Below are 22,680 nucleotides of genomic sequence, written 5' to 3' on the forward strand. Positions count from 1 at the left end.
AAACTGCAGCACAGAGAAGTGAAGTAACTGCTCTCAGATTCCACAGCCAGTGAGTTTTGGAACTGGAATCCCAAACTCAGAGTCTGTGCTCTTAACCACTACACTGTACTGCCTGCCTCAAGAAAAAAGAGAAAGACTGGGATTGTAAATGTAGATTTGGATGGTTTTCAATAGAAAAGGCATAGCAGGTGAAGTCACAGGTATATATGTGAACTTGCAGGGAAAATGAGCAAAGAGAAGAAGAAAACAATCAAAGATGAAATACTGGAGAAAAGTATCTGTTAAGCCAAAGGTGAAGGAGGAGCCAGAGGAAGTAGCCACTGGTGGGGATGCAAGAGGAGGCAATAGGGAAAGTCTTAAGGGAAGGAAGGAAGTAATGACATCTTTGTAATCCACAACAACCACTTGTATATAATCTATTCTTTATAAATGTTTTTAATTGAATTAATAACCTTTTAACCCCAAATAATGATATCAAATATCCATGCTCATCACATATTCAAAAGACTTCAGAGTTGAGCAAAACCCAAATCATCTATGTTTGTGATGTTCTAGAATACCCAGTTTGTGGAAGACATAGTCATTAAATATGAAACAACAGCTTAGATACCATATGAAATCATTCTTTACATTTATGTGCAGCTAAGGTTTTTAAAAGCTGTATCACATCCTACTTTCACAGAAATGAAACATTACTTTGTTTTGCATTTTGTTGAAGATCACATGAAATATTAGCTCTTCTAAATTTTGCAACTGTCAAATACAAAATTTTGTAGTCTCTTCCTGAAAGAGAATTTAGAAAACTTGTATATGAAAACTGCTTACTTCTCACTTGAAGGAGTTACCAGAGCATCTGGTGAATCTTCAGTTGTTGTACTGCCATAATAATCTTCTGTGTATCTAAATAGTTTTTCTTATGCATTCCTTATCATACTTTACAATTTTATACCCTAAACACATTTAGTAGAAAATGAGTTTGCTCAAAACACAAAAAAGCTGGCCCCCATTTCCCATTTGAGACAAGTATTTCCTAAGGGAATAAACCTTGATTCTCAGGCCCAAACTCAAAGTGCCTTCTAAACCTGAACGTGGGTACAAATCATTTGGGGATCATGTTAAAACAAAAGCAGGTCTGAAGCTGGGCCGACACTGCATTTCTAACAAGCTCCCTCCCGTATGATGCGGATGCTCGGTCCACACTGGCTGCTCAGCTGTGGCTCTTGGACCAGAAGCACTGGCACCACATGGGAACTTGTTAGAACTGCACGTCCCTCGGTGTGACAAACAGAGCATACTGACACCATCTGCTGAAACTGATGACTAGAAATTTACATTAAATTATTTCTTTAAAAATCCACTTACAAAAATTGATTCACATTTTCTTTTTTGTTGTTACTGAAGATCAGACTTTCTTTTCTCTCTATTCCCTCCATTTCCCTAAAATGTGGATGTAATACATAAGCCCCTCCACAAGAAGCCCCCAGCTGGCTCTTTCAGGCTTCTCTCCCACAATCCCTATGCAGGTTCACAATATGCCAAGTGAATGGGTCATTTCCTAAGCATAAACCATGCTCTCTCATCCCACCCCTTCTTGCTTTGTTTTGGTTTGCAGTGGTTGATGCTCTCCCTTGATAGGCCAGTCTCGAGAGCCATCTCTTTCTACTCACCTTGCCTAAGTTCTCAATGAGATGTGACCTCATCATTCTCTGACCCGACCACTCACCGTCACCATAGGAATTTTTCTTTCTAATATTTACCACATTCTGCTGTATATAAGATATGTTGGTCCTTGTCTTACCTTGGCTTCTTAAGTACAAGCTACTTGAGGGCAGGAATTTTTATAACTAATTTGAGAATTCCCTGCACCAATACCATTCCTCACTAATACAATGTTCAATAAAATTTCATTAAAATGAAGTAAAGCACTAGTCCTTATTGATGATAAACTTGATCTAAATATTCCCAACTCACAAATCTAAATTATGTTTCTCATTTCTCGAAATACAACTCATTTTCTATCTTTAGTCATCACAGATAGAAAATTGGGCACAGTGCTTTATTCGCTTTTTTCCAACTCTTACACCTAGAAAAGTTTTACTTAATTGTGTCTCACACATTTTATCAGAACTTAAATTATGAACCAGTTCATTTGGCATTTTCATATTAAACAGGCCAAATGTTCATATATCAGTTGAGGAAAATTAACCTTGTAATGAAATCTTCATAAAACCATCATAAAATTCCACATATATAAAAAGCAAAATAGACCACAAAGCAGCACAGATACCATTAGATCTGTCATGTTGAAATAAAGCATGGTGATAAAGGTTAATTTTTATAAACTGAAGGCTATTCAGAACACCTGGAAGAATCTGAGGTATGAGGTGACCTATGTTTACTTTAAATCACGAAGTTAGTGTTAGTCCAAAGTCAGTCAAATGGACAACCTCTCAGGTACAAACCAAAAAAATAATCCAATACAATGTATTAAGACCAGACCTAAATTAAACAGTGAGTCAGTGGAACATATCCTCTGCTAAATTCTGTGGATAAACAAACAGATGGAGAATATAAGTTAGTTCTGAGTGACTGTTAAAAATGAGCCCACGTCAATAAGAGCCCGATGTCTCTAACCAATGGATAGAAAGTGAGATGAGAGTTTAAAAGTGATACGGAGTTGTGATAACCACCAATGACTGGAACACAAAACTAATCATCAGCACTCCATTTCCCCCAAAGCAAGAACTAAAGGAAACGATCTGACTTCTCACTACATAACAAATGTTCCACTTGAGAGTTGCTAGGACAATATTGAGTGTCCTGACTGAAGACCAGGAAGTACCCACATATGTTAAAAATCCCTGAAAATGACATTCATTTATCATTTGTTAACTAGCTTTCCTATTATTAAAGATCATGTCTTTGGCAAAGGGGAGGAAGGGTTATGGTGGGGTTATGGTGACACTGTGGCAGGCAGAATAATGCTCCCCCAAAATGTCCACATGCTAATCCCCTGAACCTGTGAATATGCTGCCTCACAGAACAAAAGGGACTCTGCAATTGTGATCCAGCTAAGGACCCCGAGATGAGTAGATTATTCTGGTAGGGCCAAGGCAATCACAGGGATCCTCAAAGTAGAAGAGGAGGTCAAAGTGATGAGATGTGAGGACTCAACAACCTATTGTTGCTGGCTTTGAACATGGAGGAAGGGGCCACAAGCCAGGGAATGCGGGCAGCTTCTAGCAGCTGGAAAAGGCAAGGAAACAGATTCTCCTATAGAGCCTCCAGAAAGGAATGCAGCCCTACTGACATCTTGACTTTATTTTTATTTTATTTATTTTTTTTGGTGAGGAAGATTGGCCCTGAGCTAACATCCAATCTTCCTCTTTTTGCTTGAGGAAGATTGTCACTGAGCTAACATCTGTCACAATCTTCCTCTATTTCATGTGGGATGCCACCACAGCATGGCTTGATGAACAGTGCTAGGTCCATGCCCTGGATATGAACCTGTGAACCCCAGGCCGCTAAAGTGGAGCATGCGAACTTAACCACTACACCACCAGGCTGGCACCAACATCTTGACTTTAGCCTAGTAAGACCCATGGCAAACTTCTAACCTACAGAATCATATTAATAAATTTGTATTGTTTTAAGCCACTATTTTGTGGCAATTTGTTATGGCAGAAATAGGAAACTAACATAATGGTAAGCTGCTATGAAAAGAATTCTTTAAAACAAACACAGATAACTCCTTAAACAGTAGTGTGATGCTCTATAAAATGCCCAGCAAATATGCTAATTAAGATTTAGTTTGAATTACTAAGAAATACACCTGCTCCTCTATAAAAAGCTAACACACAAAGCTTAAAACCAGATTTTATGAAAAGGTCGAAAGTAAAGACAATTAACTTGATCAAAAAATTGGGTTAGAAAACAAAGCAGAACAAGGTATTTTCAACCAAACAAGAAGGTGATAAAAATTAAGGAGAAAAAATTTGATATTCCTCACAGATAACATTTAAAAAGGGACCAGCATAGTATCTTTTTCAACAGGGTTGCCAGAAGGCAAAAATTAGTATTTCTTTTAAAGTTCATATTTACCTGATGATCCTCTGGGCAGCATACTGATGGAGAGAACGAAACTGTGCCGACATATTTGCTAAGGCTGCCAGACAATTTGTGTGAAGGTACTTGTCCTGTCAGAAAACAGCAGGTTTAAAACATACATCCAGTCTTTTCTGCATTTTAAACAAGGTTAACTAGAAGCAAATTTAAACTCAATACTCCCTGATTTTAAAAAGTTCATGTCCACGATCCCTTTTCTCTAATTCCAAAATCCATAAAGCTCTGAAAATTCAAAGTTTTTTCATCACTCATTTGGAAGCAACACCTGGCACAAAAGATTACGCTGCTATTTATGGTCTTCATTATGCCCACCCTGGTGAACTCTGAAATATTTCGTAGCAGAAATATTAATGTTTAATTATAGTGTGCTGCTCCAGAACCTAATCGTTACACAGAGTGTAGCATATGCACTATAATTATCTTTCTAAAATCAAAAAGTTCTCCATTCTAAAACATGTCTGGCTCCTGGAGTTTCAGATAAAAGACTGTGGACATGTATCTATGTTAGCCCCACTGAGGGAAATAACTGAAAACAGTGCAGTAACCTGACCATTTCTCTGAGCTATGAGTTCTGTATATTGCTTCTCTATCAACTGGAACTGAAATTTGCTCCCGGGTACTGCAAATACAACAATCTGGCCAAAATTTCCCTCTCACTCTTTAAAGGATTCTCTTTCTTCTACATTTCTTTCCCATCTCAGGTCACATTTTCTGGCGCTTGTATCTTCTTCCAGTTTGTTGTTGCTGCTTTTAAAAGGCAAATCAATTTCATTGGCCCAGCAAAGATACACAACATCTTTTACCTAAATGTGACCCGCTGCATGTTTTCTATTTCATGTAAAACATCTCTGATCACACAACCTATTAAATGTTAAGAAACAGACACTGTACACATTACCTTAGGATCATGTAATACAGCGACCATACGCTGATCTGTATCTTCCCACCATATTTCATGAGAATGTTAGCACTGTAAATATTGAGACTGCTCTACACTATAGTCTTAATTGCACTGTGTTCATAAAGATAGCAAAATAACTCTGGAATACTTACTCTTGTCCTTGTCATGTTGTACTGAATGGTTCTTATTACGACCAATATCAGGAGACTCCCCAGAGAAATTTCAGTTAAAACTCGTTCTGAATACCAAGTAATATTTTTTAATATCTGTAATGGGGAAGAGAGGCTTGAGTAAATATGATTGCTTTAGGAAGAAAAGAAGTACCCACGTCCACAATTTCTGAGAAGCCATGGAAGTGCTCTGCAGCGAGTTAAACAGTATATAAGAGCGAATCATCAGACTTTCAGTTCAAGATAGCAAAACTGTGCTCATGTGTTTACTTCTCCTTCTTAAATATAACAGAAAAAAAACAGGCCTGGAAAACAGAGGAAGGTATCATCAGTAGACAAAAAGGAGATAAATTTGAAAGAGGTGTGGCACCTAAGGCAAGACTGACAGAAAAACCAATCACAGCTCAGAAGTGTGAAAGCGAAAATAAGCAAACCAAGGAGCCCCCTGAAAAGTAAAGCTGTCCCAGCAACCACAGAAAACCCCACGCTTGTGTTCAGGAAAAGCCAACGACGCAAACAAGCCAAGATCTTCGAGAAGAAACACAGCCTTGTTCTGCTCTGGCGCTCACCTCCAGGACTTAGTAAGAAAGAAGTGAGTTGGTGCAGTTCCACAGTAGATTTGTAACATGGGCATCAGAGAGAGAGACAAAAACTAGGCAGGGCAGAAGCCAATTCTGGGCTGCCACAACAAGGAGGTAAAACGCAAAAAAACCCAACTGGCTCAGCTAAGCACTAGAACTCTCCTATTGTTCTCTTCCATGAAAGTCCTTCCCACTTCCTTTCTCCTGGATTCATGGAGTCAGTGTGCCACATTCTTCTCCACCTGTACACGAAAAAGGAAAAGACTTGTGGCTGGTTCCTGCCCTCTCCACTTGGAAGATGGCCCATCTGCAGATGCAGAGCACACCTGCCCTCCACCACGAGAACTGCTGAGGGGGCTCCTACCACCTCTCAAAACAAACGAATCTAGACTTTCCTTTGTAACTACGAATGAACCAAAAAGCCACCAAAAGAGTGGAGAAATTCAACAATCTAGACATGCTGAATCTAATCAAGCCTCTGTTTTAATTACCAGCATATATGAAATACAGAGGATAGAAAAACATGTTAAATAGCACAACACTATAATCAGTCAAAGCCAAATATAACAAATTCTACTAAACAAATGACCCAGTTTTTACAACAAATAAATAATGTAGTAAGGTGGGAAAGGGAGAGACTTATAGATTTTAAAAAGGTCTTAAGAACTAAGCCAACCAACTCAAAAAAGACATTTTAAAGATAATTGGAGAAAATGAATTGAGTATTAGGAGGCATTAAAAAATTATTGATTTTTTTTTGACGTGATAATGGTATTACGGCTACATATTTTTTTAAAGTCCATACTTGTTAAAGTGACAAACTGAAATATTTCAAGTAAAATTCTATATATGAGATTTATAGGATTTTTTAGTTCAGCCAAAATATAAAAGGCATCAAGGATGGTGTAGTAGAGGAAATAAGAACAGAAGGATGTTGGTGATGAGTCCATGGGAGTTCATTACACTATTTTCCCCAATTATGTTTACATTTGATGTGCTCATAATAAGAATTTTACCAAATAAATAAACAATGTGAAACTAAGTGTGAAACTGAACAAGCAGAGCAAATAGACCCCCCAATTAAACAGAGATAATTGAAGAAGCTGGAAAAAATTTTTTTTTAATTCTAGTTAGTATCTTTGGTGAGATCTGACAGAATACAGTATCCATAAAATAAGAACAGGCTAACATGATAAAGGAGAATCAGAGAACAACGAAAAGCTGTTGAAGATTCAAAATATGATAGCTGAAACTTAAAAGAGAGGAATTAACAGGATATGCACTATGGAAAACTAAATTTGTGATCTGACAGTCTAAATTGAGAAGTTTTCTCACATGGTAGCAATAAAGATAAGCAGATAGAAAGAACAAGAGAAAAGCAGAGATCTAATGTCTCCTCAGTAAAAGCTTCAGAAGGAACAGACTGGAAAGGAAAAAAAAATTGGTAACAGGAGAAAATATCTTTGAGGGGAAGAAAAACTTTCAACATTTTAAGGAGAAATATGGAAAAGAATCAAAATATACTCTGGTAAGACTTCTGCATTCACAGTATATGAGCAAATTATATTGGCTTCCAGGTAGAAGACACACGTCGTCACAAAAGAAAGAGAAGCAGACTAACACTAGGTTCCCCGTCTTCAACACTGTCCATCTTAAGGACAACCGAACAACATCTACAAGTTTTTGAGGAACAGATCATGATTCCAGAATTCTACACCTAGAGAAACCAGCACACAAAAATAAAAACTTATTGGGGCCGGTGCAGTGGTGCAGTGGTTAAGTATGCATTTTCCACTTCGGTGGCCTGGAGTTCGCTGGTTCGCATCCTGGGTGCAGACCTTTACACTGCTTGGCAAGCCATACTGCAGGAGGGGTCCCACGTATAAAGTAGAGGAAGATGGGCATGGATGTTAGCTCAGGGCCAGTCTTCCTCAGCAAAAAGAGGAGGATTGGCGGCAGATGTTAGCTCAGGGCTAATCTTCCTTAAATCAATCAATCAATCAATCAATCAAATAAAATAAAAACTTATTTTTACCAGGAAAAAATAAAAACTTTTATGTACGCAAAGACTCAACATGGACCACCTATGCACCATTTTAGGGTAAAAAAACAAAGGACACGTGTCAGTGCTTAGCTGCCCCTCCTTACCATCATAATAAGAATAATAAATACCAGCCAGATGAGTTCAAGAGAAGGAAAATATGGACTGCCAAACGACAAACAAAAAACATCAAAAACCACCACAATTATAATCCATGAAATCAGGAAAATATAATTAAGTCTAAATAACATGGTTGCACCTTAGTTCTTCCAAAAGACCTATAAAACAGATATTTCTCTGGCTAAGTCTGTCCTCCAAGATTGCAAACGACACTAGGAATTAGAAAGGGGGTACGGAAACAGACAAGAAGAATAAAAAAGCAAAAGAAGACTGTGCTCAACTTCACGCAAGGGCACACAGGAGCCTCCACGACAGGTCTTTACTCAGTTCACCTCTCTGGCAAGAGCCCCACGTCTCCAACCCGACCTGTTGTGCAGTCGTCACTCCGAGGCTGGCCTACAGCAACGTCCACCACGTGGTGGCTGAATATTATTTGTAAAGTGAAAAGACAGACATGTAAAATTTTAAGCACCTACATTTATTTATGACTAATTATGGCCTTCATCAAGTAGAAGAGAGAACCTCTGTGTAAAACAAATAATAGTAGTTGAAAAAATTCAAAACGATGAGTTTTGCCAGCTCAATCTTTATAAAGGAAGGGTGAAGTGCTCAGTTCCTCTGACTTACTCTCTATGGCAGCAGCTCCCAAAATGTGGTCTTGGGACTTTCAGATGTCCCTCAGAAAATCCTGGAGAATTCTCAAGGTCAAAACTATTTTCATGATAATACCAAGACATTACTTTCCACTCCCATTCTCTCACGAGTGTAGAGCTGAGTTTTCCAGAGGCTACATAAACATGTCTGATAGCGAAACAAACGTAATATAGAAGCTAACTTCTGTTAAGGCAATTCATTAAAAAGATTTGCAAAAAATGTATAACAATGCCATTCTTCTGGCTAAATTTTTGTTTGTGGAAAATAATAATTTTCATAAAAATGTTATTGATACTAACATGTAATGAGTTTATCTTTTTTACATGACCTAATATATTTTTTTAAATGTCAGTTTTAATTTCCAATACGGTGAATGTAGAGAACTATAATCCACATAAAAGAATTCCCTGGTGTCCTCAATTATTTGAAAATGTGAAGACCAAAAAGGTTAAGAACGGCTGTCCTAAGTCTCCAGGGGACACTAACCTGGGACACTCATCAGCAACTCTGCTAGTGAGAGGAGTCTCTGTCTCTCAAAAGGTCACACACTTGAGTATAGTTCAGTTTTTCCTCTCTCGGCTCCTTTATTTAGAAATAAATTATCATAAGCCATCCTTATTTGAGACAGAGGTCATTAATTCTTAACGTCTGCTTGTGTGTGTCAATTATGTAACTGGATGGAAGGAGCGTTTTGAATAAAAGTAGTCTTATTTCGTTGAACATTCAACAAATATTTAATGAGTTTCCACATAGTAAACTTTGAATGTTATCATGAAAATTAGAAATCCAATTTAGCATTTACATAAAGGGCTTGTCTTCTCTTCCTGTGAAAAATGTATCATTGTTTAGAAACTCTGGTAGTGTGGAAGAAAAATTATAAATAACCAGTTACAGAGCTCACAGAACCTCCGCGGGACGTTAATGCACAACGGGCAGCACACAGAAAACGCCCTTGGTAACCTCGCTCTGGTTCCCAACCTACTTATTTGGTTCTTACAAAAACAATCCCTCCTCTCTTGCATTCAATATTCACACAGTGTAACAGTTGTAGACTGTTAGCATCCTCATTATGTATTATATGTATATTTATCATCTTATGCTAAAATAACTCCAATAACATGTAGAAGGAAACTCCTCAAGGATCTGAAAATGTCTTCCTTCTCAAAAACTGTATGACATCTATCCAAACAACTTGAAATCAACAATCCAAAGTGACCTGTGTATCCTTATATGTATCATCACAGCACTATTCACAATAGCCAAGACATGGAAGCAATCCAAGTGCCCATCAATCGACGATTGCATAAAGAAGATGTGGTGTACATATATATATATACACACAATGGCATATTACTCAGCCAGAAAAAAAGACAAAATCATCCCATTTTCAACACCATGGATGGACCTGGAGGGTATTATGCTAAGCAAAATAAGCCAGACTGAGAAAGACAAACACCGTTTGACTTCACTCATATGTGGAAGATAAACACACAGATAAAGAGAACAGTTCAGTGGTTACCAGGGGAAGGGGTGAGGGGGAGCACTTATATAGGGATGGATAAGAAATCATGTACAACTGAAACTTCACAATGATGTAAACTATTAAGAAGTCAATAAAAAATTAAAAAAAAATTTTTTTTAAGTATACGAGAATTCTTTGTGGTTCTAGGTCATTTTTTGAGCTTTTTTCTCCCATATGAGATATATTCCCCCATATGAATCTCTCTCTTCCATATGTTACATAGGGTAGAATATTATACAATAACATTATATCAACTGTTTAAAAAGTTCAATATACATAGAAAAGCACAAAGAATAATTAACTTCCATACTCCCACAATTGATATAAATATTTTATTTTTTAAGATATAAATCCCATTTTATTCCCCCAAAGAGGGACAACCACTATCTTGAGTTTAGTATGTATCTTTCTAGTTCATTTCAAATACTTTATATGTATACACACATACACACAACCAAAACCAAGCATTCCTTTGTGTATGTTCTAGTTTACATAGAGTATCATGATATATTAGGTTGAATATCCTAAGTGTCCCCCAAAATTCATGTCACCCAAAACCTGTAAATGTGATCCTATTTGGAAATAGAGTCTTTGTAGACACAGTCAAGTTAAGATGAGATCCTAGTGAATTAGGGCGGTCCCTGAATCCAATATGACTGGTGTCCTTTATAGGAAGAGGAGGAGAGACACAGAAACAGACACCCAAACGACAGAAGGCCACGTGATGACAGACGCAGAGACTGGATGCCCCTGCAAGCCAAGGAACACCAAGGATGGACCCCCAGAAGCTAGGAAGACGCAAGGAATGACTCTCCTGGATCCTCCAGAGACAGCACGGCCTGCCGACATCTTGCTCTTGGACTTGTGGTCTCCAGAACTGTAACAATAAACTCTGCTCTTTTAAGCCGCCCAGTTTGTCACAGCAGCCCTCGTAAACTAACACACTTATTTGTCTGCATCTTACTTCTTCCACTCAATGTGTTTTTGTAACTCCTCTATATTGCTACATATAAGAATTAACATTCACCAAGTATGCCTAAGTCTGAGAGTACTAGCTACTTTTTTTAAATGAACCACTTCTATACTAGTTAGTAAACAGCTGCTGCCCAAGCCGGTCCTCCAGGACGTCCTGGTGGTTTGGCAATCATTATACAGCAGAGAACAGAGGACGACGGTCGACATCCATTCTTACTGGCTAGTTTGAAAATCACCTCTGCATACAAGTCTACTTCGTTCCATGTAAGCACTGTAGAGTACTGTACCAACAGGCCCCTTTTTAATCCACATCTCTATCAATGGAAATTTAGGGAACTTCCAGTTTTTCCTCTCTTAAAAACCATGTCACAGTATAGATTCTTACCCTTAGTATCCAAAATCTCATCTTAGGAAACTCAGAAACCAGGGATTCCTTACTCTCCTTACTCTTAATATCTGGACATTAATTACCTAGAGTTGGAAATCATATTGATTTTTGAAAACAAAAATATCTGTAAAATGCCTGTTTTAAGCTACCCAGTTGGTGGTACTTAGTGACTTTATAAGCACATCTGCAAGAGTTTGTTAGGAAGCAGAACTGCTAAGCAATTGAACAGCTCCTTTTAAAAATATGTGCACATTTGGCCACTATTAACTAAAAAGCGTAGAGCAGCAGAGTCCAACACAGTAGCAGCAGCCACAGTGGGTATTTAAATTAAAATTTAATAAAAATTAAAAATGCAGTTCCAAGGCACGCCTGATGGCCTAGTGATTAAAGTTCGGCGCACTCTGCTTCAGTGGCCCGGGTACGGAATCACACCCCTCATCTGTCAGCAGCCAGGCTGTGTGGCAGCTCACACAGAAGAACTAGAAGTACTTACAACTAAAATATACAACTATGTACTGGGGCTTTGGGGAGGGGAAAAAAAAGAGAGAGGAAGATTGACAACAGATGTTAGTTCAGGGGAAATCTTTCCCAGCAAAAAAAAAAAAAAAAAAAAATCAATTCCTCAGTTCCAGCAGCTACGTTTCAAGTCCTTCATATCAGACAGTGCAGTTATAGATTTCTATCATCACAAAGGTCAAGTGAATAGCCTGGTAGAGAGAACACCACTGTATCCATCACCCAGTTTTATCAGATGTTAATATTTTTGCTTCTGAAGCACCTCAAGCCTCCTATACTCCTCCCTGATCATATTCTCTAACCTCTGGCAGCCACTATCCTAAATTTGGTACTTCGTTACCATGCATATTTTTAAGATTTATTATTATCAATTCACATAGTTCTATTTCATTCATTCTAGATGCTCTACAGTATTTCATTTACATTACCACTATTTACAATTTTTAAACACTGTATGCTACAATAAACATTCTCCTTGTGAATCTATGAAAAAGTGTTTCCTAAGATGCAAACCAGGAAATGAAATTGCTGGGAGGTAGAGTATTTACTTCTGCAGGTAATTTGAGAAATGTTGAGAGGCTAAATTCCTCACTTTTGAGGAATTGACCAGTTTTTACCAATTCCTCTTTCTTTATATCCTCACCAACTTTTGCTATATGAGATCTCGTAATTTTTGCCAACCTGATGAGTACAAAATATTTCACGGTTATTTTAATTAGCAGGATCCTGATGAATCATCAGGTTGAACATCCTTTAAAAATGCTTATTAGTCAGGTTTTCTATTCTATTTTTCTATTACTTTGCCCATTTCTCTACGGAATGCTTTGTTCTTTTAGTTGATTATAAGGGTTCTTTATAAATTAAAAATGCAAATGCATTGAAAGTTTCCATTTTAATGTAGCCAAACTTATTAATCTTTCCATTCACGGTTTATTCATTTTATGCTTTGCTTAAGAAATCCCTATCTGAAATTCATAAAAATATTATCCGTTAACTTCTCTTTCAAGGTTTTTAAAGTTCAGCTTTTCACACATAGGTCTGAATAGTCCAAGCGGAATTTTCCTTTGTATGCGGGGCAAGATAATCTAATTTTTTTTCCATTTGGATGAGCCATGCTCTCAATCTCAGCACAATCTACTTACTACATCTGTCACACTTCATGTTTCCATATACGACCATGTAGTTTCTAGACTCTAAATTCTTCTGCATTTATCTATTTTTTATTCCAATGTTAATGAAACACAATCTTAAGCACTAATGTTTTATAATTAGTCTATCTGATAGGGTGAGTAACTCCACACTGAATTGCTTCAAAAACTTTCTAGGTTTTTCACTCTTGCATTTTAATTCTGTCTCACAAAAAACTGCTGAGATTTTGATCAGAATTGCATTGAACATAGTGATTACTTTGGAGGCAAAATTAACAACTTTATGACACTGAGTCTTCCCATCTGTGAACATGGTCTCTCTCTCCATTTATTAAGCTACATTTATGACCTTTCATTTAGGTAATTTCTGCCATAAAAAATTTTGTACTTCTTCCTTTAGACTGATTCCTGGGTTCGCTGCAATTTTATTGCCATTATAAGCTGTAACTCAATATCACATTTTTGAAGCACTTTATTACTGCTGTGTAGAAATAGTATTTGTTTTTGTATATTGATGTTCAATCCAGAAAATTTGTTCAACTTTCCTAACAGTTCTAATATTAGAGTCCCTGAATTTTTAACGTAGTCGATCATAATATCTGCAAAAACTGACATGTAGATTTCTTCCCTTTTCAATTTTTAAACCATTTATAACTTGTTCTAGTCTTAATTACCTACTTAGAATTCTGATATAATGTTGAAGAGGTATGGTAATAAAGGGCATCCTCATTTTGTTCTGACTTTCAAGGGAAGACTTCTTAAATTTCCCAATCAAGTATAATACTTCACTGTAGGTTTTTGTAGATATCTTCTGATAAGACAAGCAATGTCTTTTCTACCTTTATGTTGCTGAGTCTTTTTTTTTTATCATGAATAAGTATTGAATTTTACGAAATACTTTTTCTGCATCTATTGAGACGATTGTATGGCTCTTCTCTCTTAAATTAATAAAGCAGATAAAGAGATTTTCTAATATGAAACCATCCTTGCATTCCTGCAATACTGGGTATTGACAGATATATTCTTTTTACTACCTTGCTTTATCCCATTTTACATTATTAGATTTATAAGCTTTTGTGACTACGTTTGTGCCAGTTATTAAATTATTGCCTCTCAACTCGAAATCCACCCTTCTTTGCCCTGCTTTGTGCTATCAGAGCTGAACACTATAGACATTTCTCCTTGGTCAGCTGTCTTGATGTTAAGTTTCATCAACAGAGAACACTGGAGGGACACCTCAGCACCAGAGCAGGAGGAAGAGACTTTCCTTTCTTCTTTCAGAGTGTTTTCCATGCAGTAGCCACCAGATAAGCATGTGGGGCAGCTTGTAATGTTCACCTAAGTGACCTTCATAGTTCCACTTTGGCCCACACCCTCTGACACGTCCTTTACTACTGGTAGGCTACATATTCCTGGGGCAGCCAGGCTGTCTTCCTCAGGATCTGGATCTCAGCTTCCAGAGGGATGGGGAAGCTTCCTTTAAATTTCTAACTTCCTTCCTCCTACTCTTTCTCAGATTAAGGGTAAGAGCTACTTTCTGTAGCTGCCTTTTCTGTATTCTTTAGAGTTGGCAAACCTTTTCTTAAAAGACTAAATCTATTAAATATTTTTGGCTTACAGGCCATATTGGCTCTGTCGCCAGCTGCTCAACTTTACTGTTGTAACTTGAGGGCAGCTGTGGAGAGTACATAAACAAACAGGTGTGACTGTGGTGCGATAAAACTTCATTTACAAAAATGGGCAACTGGCCTGCAGGCCATAGTTCGCTGAACCCGTATCATAATGATGCCAGATAAGAATGAGTGATTTAGAATAACTCAGTGCAAACCATCACTATCTAGGAATTGAAAATTTGATGTAAATACTACAGCAATCTGGTAGATTAGTAGAATAATTGTGGTATGCAAGAGGTGATTTTTTTCTCACTAAAAATAAAAACTGGTGACAATTTTGCACAGTATTCAGGTTTAATATGAAAATTCATCAACTTAGAACAAGAACACAAATATTCAACATGAAAGGTGCTTTTAATTATATTAGCACACAAGAAATTTCAAGTTTCTCATCTTGTTTATTATTTTACCAACGAGTGGTATAGGTAAGTGCCAGGGAACTGAACCCGGCTGCCGAAGTGGAGAGCACCAAACTTAACTGACGGCCACAGGGCTGGCCCCTACAATTGATTTCTTAAAAAACTGATCTTAAATCCATCAATGTTACTAAACTCATTTATTTATTCTAATACGTTATGCATAGATTTCTTTGAATTTTCTGCCTATACAATTATATCATGTGAAAAAATAAGTTTCATTTCCTCCTTTCTAATATTATATATTTAATTCTTTTTCTTTCCATACTACACTGGCTAGACTTCCAATCACACGTTCAATAGAAGTAGTGATAGCAGATATTCTTGACTTGCTCATGATCTCAAAATGAAGACCTTTAACATTTTTATCACTAAATATGATGCTTAATGCAGTTGTTTCTTTCTTTTTTGGTAAATACCCTTCATCAGATTAAGAAAATTTTCTCCTGATTTGCTAAGATTTCTTTTTTTTCAGGAATGAAGAGACATTAAATTTTATGCAATAATTTTTGTATCTGTTGAGATTTATCATTTGACATTTCTCCTTTATTCTATTAAAACAGTGAATTACTTTCACTGTTTTCCAAATGTCAAGCCAACCTTTCATTCCTGAATAAATCCACCTTGATATGATGTGTTAATATTTTATATAGTGCTGGTTCAGTTTGTTTCAATTTTGTTCAGACACTGCCATATATTTGCATATATGACATTGGTCTGTAATTTTCCTTTATCAAATTTTGGTAAATTTGGTATTGAGATTATGTTGGCCTCATAAAATGAATTGAAAGATTTCCCTTTTTTCTACTCTCTCGATGAGCTTGTATAAGACCAGTGTTATTTCTTCATTCAATTATCAGAAGAATTCACAGGTAAAAATCATCTGGGCTTTCAATTTTCCATTTAGGATGATTTTACATTACAATGTCAATTTCATGATAGAAATAGAACTATTTTGATTTTGTTTCTTTTGTGAGCTTTGGTTAAGTTTTTTCTGAAGGTGGAGGGGATTTGTTCATTTCATGTAACATTTAAATTTTAAGGCATAAAATTACTCCTAGAATTCTCTGAGGATTTTTTAATATCTGTGGGATCTGCCCTGGTCTCCTCTCATGCACTCTCAATAACAGACGTTTGTAGCTTTCCACTTTCTTTTCTTAGTCATCTTTCCAGGAGTTTATCAATCTTATTAGTTTTCACATATTTTGCTTATAGTAGAAGAGTAGAAAGATTTAAAAAAATCTAAGTGTCTACCTAAAGAATCTTGGGGGGGGGAGAGTAATTAGTTAAGCTTCAAGTAAGCAGAAGATTAAAAAGAGCAAGCAGACATTAATGAAGTTAAAAAATAGAGAAAACTCAATGGAATCAAAAGTTGGTCCTTTGAAAAGATTTAATAAAAAAAAGAAAGAAAAGAAAAACCTCTAGCAAGAACATTAAAGAATAAGAGAGAAAAGATACACATTCCAATACCAAGAACGACAGAGATAATGGTCTCTATGGCTAGTACAGATGTTAAAAGGTAGTAAGTTTACCAAAAGTAGTAAGAACAACTTTGTGGCAATAAATTCAATACCTTAGAAGAAACGTACAAATACTTTGAAAGACACAAACTACCAAAGCTCAAAATTTAAATCAAATTGTATATGAAAATATACATAAAAAAGATAATACATCACAGCCAAGTGCAGTTTATCCCTGGAATGCAAGGTTAATTTAATAATAAAAAATTTATCAGTATAATCCGCTACATTAACAAACTGGAAAAAAATTCATATGATTCGGAACAGAAGAAGCCTTACAACTCAATAATGAAACAAAAACTCAATTTTTTAAAAAGGGGGTGTGGCTACACACGGGCAATGTGAGGGGGATATCCTGGTGGTGATGGAAATGTTCTGGATCTTGACTGTATCAATGTCAATGTCTTGGTTGTGATATTGTTTTGCAATATCACAGTTTTGCAATTATAGTTGGGGGAAAACAGGTAAAGGGTACATGGGATTATTCTGTATTTTTCTTAAAACTACAATTACTTCAAAATAAAAAGTATAATTTAAAACAATGGGGGAGAATTGGAAAGATATTTCACAAAAAAGGATATATAAGCACAAAAAAAAATGTTCACTATCACTGCGCATTAGGAAATAAAAATTCTAACCAAAATGAGATACCAGAATATATTTCATGGACAGTTAGGCCCACAGCTGATGACTCTATGGAAAGAACTTTGGTAGAAACATTTGACTTACTTTTAATACTACACATGGAAAAAGAAAGGATAAAAATGAACAGAGATCAACAATAAAGTCAGATTCTAGAGACAAAGAGCAATTGCTTAAATACCTGAATTTGAAAAGTCATCTAAAATATCCTGAAATCCTTATAGAACTGAACTGGAATGTGAACTGAACCCCAGTGCCTTCCCTATCTTACCACCCCTGTTTTGGTAGTCAGTAAAGTCTAATTTTAATGCAAAATCGTGTGCTAACTTAAAATTGTTTTAATTGTCAAATATAATAAGTATACAAAAAAGTATATAAAACATACCCTTGAATTTTTGTCAAATCTTAACATTTTTGTCAGATTTGCTTCAAAGTTGTGTGGTTACTTCTTATTTTATTTTGTTTTTGCTGCTGTTGAAGTAAAGCAAACATTACAGACCTAGGTGACGCCCCACTGTGTACCTTCCCCATTTTCATTCCCTTTTCTAACTCTCTAGATGTAGCCAGTACCCTGACTGCTTTATTTCCCATGTTTTAAATATTTTCAATATGATAAACAGTGCTATCGATGACCATTAATAAGCACGTCCTCTCTAGACAAATGTGCAAGAGTGTTCCTAGAGAACCTTGGAGTGAAACTGCTCAGCTGTAGGGTGTACACAGCTTCAGTTTTACCAGTATTGCTTAAATCTAAACACAAAACTATCTTACGACCCAGCAATTCTACTCCTAGACTTACGCCCAAGAGGATGGGAGTGTATGTCCACCAAAATTCATGTTCAAAAATGTGCACAGCAGCTTTATCAAACATAGCCCCAAACTGGAAAAAAGCCAAATATCCACCAACAAGAGAATGGATAAATATATTGTGGCCTATTCATACAATGGAATAGCACATAGCAATAAAGAAGGACGAGCTAACGATGTAATACCATGGGTATTGTTAGTATTATTATTACTATGTTGAACGAAAGAAGCCACTATAAAAGAGAACACTGTAATTCAAAGAGAAGCAAAAAACTAATCTATTGGGAGCAAAGTCAGAATAGTAGTTAACTCTGGTTGGTATTGACCAGAAAAGTGCATAACGAAGTTTCTATTACACTAGGAATGTTCAATAACTTGATCTGAGTGGGATTAACACAGGTATATACATATATAAAAACTCATAAGTTGTACCTTTAAAATGTGTGCACTTTCCATTTTATAGTTCGATTTTAAAATGTTTTTAAAAATTATATTGGTTCTTTATTCCCTATCAAAAGAAAGACAAATGCTATTTTAAAAAACTAAGTAAATTGGTGCAAATATTTTCTCTCTGGTGGTACTTAACTGAATACAGATATTCCTTGACTTACAGTAGGTTATGTTCCAATAAACCCATTGTAAGTTGAAAATATCATAAGTCAAAAATGCATTGAGTGCACCTCACCTACCAAACCTCACAGCTTAGCCTAGCCTACCTTAAACGTGCTCAGAACACTATGTTAGCCTACAGTTGGGCAAAGTCATCCAACACAAAGCCAAGTTTATAATAAAGAGTTGAATATCTCATGTAATTTATTAAATACTGTACTGAAAGTAAAAGACAGAATGGTTGTGCGGGTAGCGAATGGTTGTAAGTGTATTGGCTGTCTACCTTCGTGACCACATGGTTTACTGGGAGCTGCGGCTCACGGTCACTGCCCAACAGCCCAAGAGTATCGTACTGCATGTTGCTAGCCCAGGAAAAGATAACAATCCAAAATTCGAAGTACAGTTTCCACTGAATGGTATTGTTTTCGCACCATCATAAAGTTGAAAAATCGTTAAGTCAAACCATTGTTAAGTCAGGGACTGTAAGAATTAAGAAATTTTTATATTTTATCCTCTTTCTTTCTACAGTGTCAAGATTCCTCAGGTCTTAGTTGAAATGATGGTCACACTGTATAAGAGGCAAAAAAAGTTTTAATGGAATATGAGAGAAAAGATGACACGAAAGCCCTACTGAAGACAATAAGAAAAGAGTTTACACCCAATGAAGGGGGAAAGCCCTAGCCCCATCTTCCACTAGACACCTGCAGCCAAGAGGCTGGAAGATGGCCTCTCCGAAACTGATCAGCCCAAAAGAAAAGGCCTACAGAGAGTAAGATGCCTGGAGAAACAGACTACGTGGCACAATTATAGTAAATAAGTCCCGCTCAGCCACAGAACTTCCAGTCAACTTTTTAGTGCCTTATTTCTAAACATGAACACCAGGATCACCAGATATTTGGATCACCAAACATTTGAGGAGAGCCTCCGAAGTGAACTAAGACAGGAGCCAAAGAAGAAAAGGGAACTGAGAAAATATGTGATACAGTTTAATACATTTAGAGGAGATTCTCGGTTCTCTTCAAATATTGGGAGTTGAATTAGTGACCGGTACATGAACCAAAAAGTGGGCAATGGTGTGCCCCCCAAATTAAAACATGTACAAGAAAAGAAATGCAATTATCATACACCCCATCTGAGCTAAGAATTATAGTTAACATAATCACGATAATGTAAAAGCCGAGTTAACCAACAGTGATGATATGGAAAGAGGAAAAAGTCAACGTGCGGGAGCATGGGCTGGGGACCCAGAGAGAACACGCATGACGTGCAGGAAGGAGCACTAACAACTTATCTTCCATCTTGGAAGATAACAGCTAATATCTAAACCTGAAAAAACAAGAAATAACAATACAAACATGTTCTTTAGAAACATGGACAAAGCTGAAAGCATCTGTCTTCAGGAAGTGGGCATCAGGAACAGAGTAAACGTGGGGTATTTTTCATTAAAATCTAGTACTTCTATTCAAGTTTTAAAACTATGTACATGTATTACTTGGACACAAAGAAAATACCAAAGAGGAAGAAAAAATCAGTTTGGGAATGGAACTCACCAACAGGACTAAAATTAGAAGAGTTAAATTATGTGACACACTTTTTAAAAATATAAAACAATTTCTCGGTCTTCTTCTCTTTGTTCCCTATTCTTTCACTTATTCTCTACACAAGGAGCAAACCTGTTTAACAATTTCTGCCACAACTAAAAAGTGGAAATGAAATGGAAAAGAAAAATGAACCCAGTGGCAGCAAAAACGTTTACATCAAAACTTCTAAAGAAACAATTTTGAGAGAGTTTTTAATAGTAGCTAACAGTCATTTAGGAAAAAAGCACCACTTCATAAATCTGAAGAAAGACACACCAATTCTAAGTCAGGCTCTTGCAGAAACATCTACCAGAAGGAAAAGAAGGAGGAAATGCTAAGGCCGCAGTAAATCTTACGGAGGGGTAAGTCTACTCTCTAACTCTGAAACTCTACCCAAAGTCATGGGAACTTACCACTTCGTGAATGGATCTATTGAAGCCATCATCTTCCGTAAGGATCAACAGTATTATAAGGGCCATATACACATGGTGTGAATTTCTTTCTTCAACATGATATAGAATCTCAAGAATTGGTAAAACCTAGGGAATAAAATTTTTAATTTACCATTTCAATTACATTATTATAAAACCAAACGTTTTAAATGTTTATACTTTTATTATGTACCCTTTGCTTTACTTTCATCGTTATATTTTTCTTTAGAGGAAAAAAACACACAAACCAGCCTCTGATTGAAAGTACTTTCTATACATACAGTAGTCCTCCCTTATCCACAGTTTCACTTTCCATGGTTTCAGTTACCTGCGGTCAACCTGGTCTGAAAATATTAGATGGAAAATTCCAGAAATAAACAATTCATAAGTTTTAAATTATGCGCCGTTCTTAGCAGCATGACGAAATCTCATGCTGTCCCACTCCAGCCTGCTCAGGACGCGAATCATCTCTTTGTCCAGGATATCTATGCTGTATAAGCTACACGCCCATTACTTAGGAAAAAACATAGTATATATAGAGTTTGGTACTATCCATGGTTTCAGGCAATCACGGGGGATCTTGGAACAAATCTCCTGCAGATGGGGGGACTACTGCACAGTCAGGAGCTGCATGATGACATTTCAGTCAGCAATGGACCACATATACGACTGTGGTCCCATAAGATTAGTACCATACAGACCCAGGTGTGCACTAGGCTATACTATCTAGGTTTGTGGAAGTATACTCTATGATGTTCGCACAATGATGAAACCACAAGGATGCATGTCTCAGAGTGCATCCCTGTCGTTAAGTGATACATGACTGCATAGCGAAGATACAGTAGAGAACATCACCACCTTCTCTGAAGGTCTGCTGCCGTACAAAGGTTGAGTTTGCAGACACCATTTCTGCTCACGGTCAACTCCTGACACTGAACAGAGGCAGGTTTGCCTCCAGTCTAGCAGACACTTATACACAATAAGGTATTGTTAGAACATGTAATGTGTCAAACATTATCTTCTTAATAGCAAAGATTGTAGAATAAAAATTGTTAACAACAAAATCAGATCAGCACAATAAATTTCCTTTTTTTTTTTTTTTGAGGAAGATTAGCCCTGAGCTAACTGCTGCCAATCCTCCTCTTTTCGCTGAGGAAGACTGGCCCTGAACTAACATCTGCGCCCATTTTCCTCTACTTTATATGTGGGACGCCTACCACAGCACAGCGTGCCAAGCAGTGCCATGTCTGCACCCGGGATCTGAACCGGCAAACCCCGGGCTGCCGAGAAGCGCAACGTGCGAACTTAACCGCAGAATGTGCGAACTTAACCACTGCGCCACTGGGCCAGCCCCTAAATTTCCTATTGATGGCATATTTCCTAATCATAGCCTCTACAAATATTTATTATAGAAGAAAGGTGAAAGGACAGATAAGGACATCAGTTAAGATATTATCAAAGTAATCTACATAAGAAATTAAAAACTAAAAGAAATATACAAACCACACTCCACCATACCCCGCCTCAAACAAGACCCAAGACAAAAAAACCTTTTAACTTTTCACTGGTGTATGTCATCATATACAGACAACTGCTCCCTGCATGACTTTACACACCAACATCCTTACCATGGAACTTTCTAGAACAGATGATGTCACGGATTTTCTGCTTATTGCCATCATTTCCCTTAGGATACATCATGCTCAGAATTGTCTCTGCTTACACTCACTTATCCATCAGTAAACAAGTCTTCTCTTCCTAAGTTTTTACTCACATGAGCAGTACTATTACACCCCATTTTGGTATTTAAGCCAATGTTTTCCACATATAGTTGATGTGCAGACAGGTTCTTTCACCATGT

At 36.8% G+C, this 22,680-nt stretch overlaps 1 protein-coding gene across 19 annotated transcripts in view; it reads right to left on the minus strand.

Annotated features, from left to right (window-relative positions):
* DYM (dymeclin) overlaps positions 1 to 22,680 on the minus strand; it is a 359,439-nt gene that overhangs the window by 188,918 nt on the left and 147,841 nt on the right. For all 19 annotated transcript variants that reach the window (XM_023647788.2, XM_070221038.1, XM_070221046.1 and 16 more), the window contains 3 exons: positions 20,802 to 20,927; positions 5,179 to 5,292; positions 4,102 to 4,196 (listed from right to left, as the gene is read on the minus strand). In XM_023647788.2, coding sequence (XP_023503556.1) covers positions 4,102 to 4,196; positions 5,179 to 5,292; positions 20,802 to 20,927 — 335 coding nt within the window. The remainder of the gene's footprint in view (positions 1 to 4,101; positions 4,197 to 5,178; positions 5,293 to 20,801; positions 20,928 to 22,680) is intronic.

Source organism: Equus caballus, chromosome 8 (genome assembly GCF_041296265.1).
Source record: "Equus caballus isolate H_3958 breed thoroughbred chromosome 8, TB-T2T, whole genome shotgun sequence".
Lineage (NCBI taxonomy): Eukaryota > Metazoa > Chordata > Mammalia > Perissodactyla > Equidae > Equus > Equus caballus.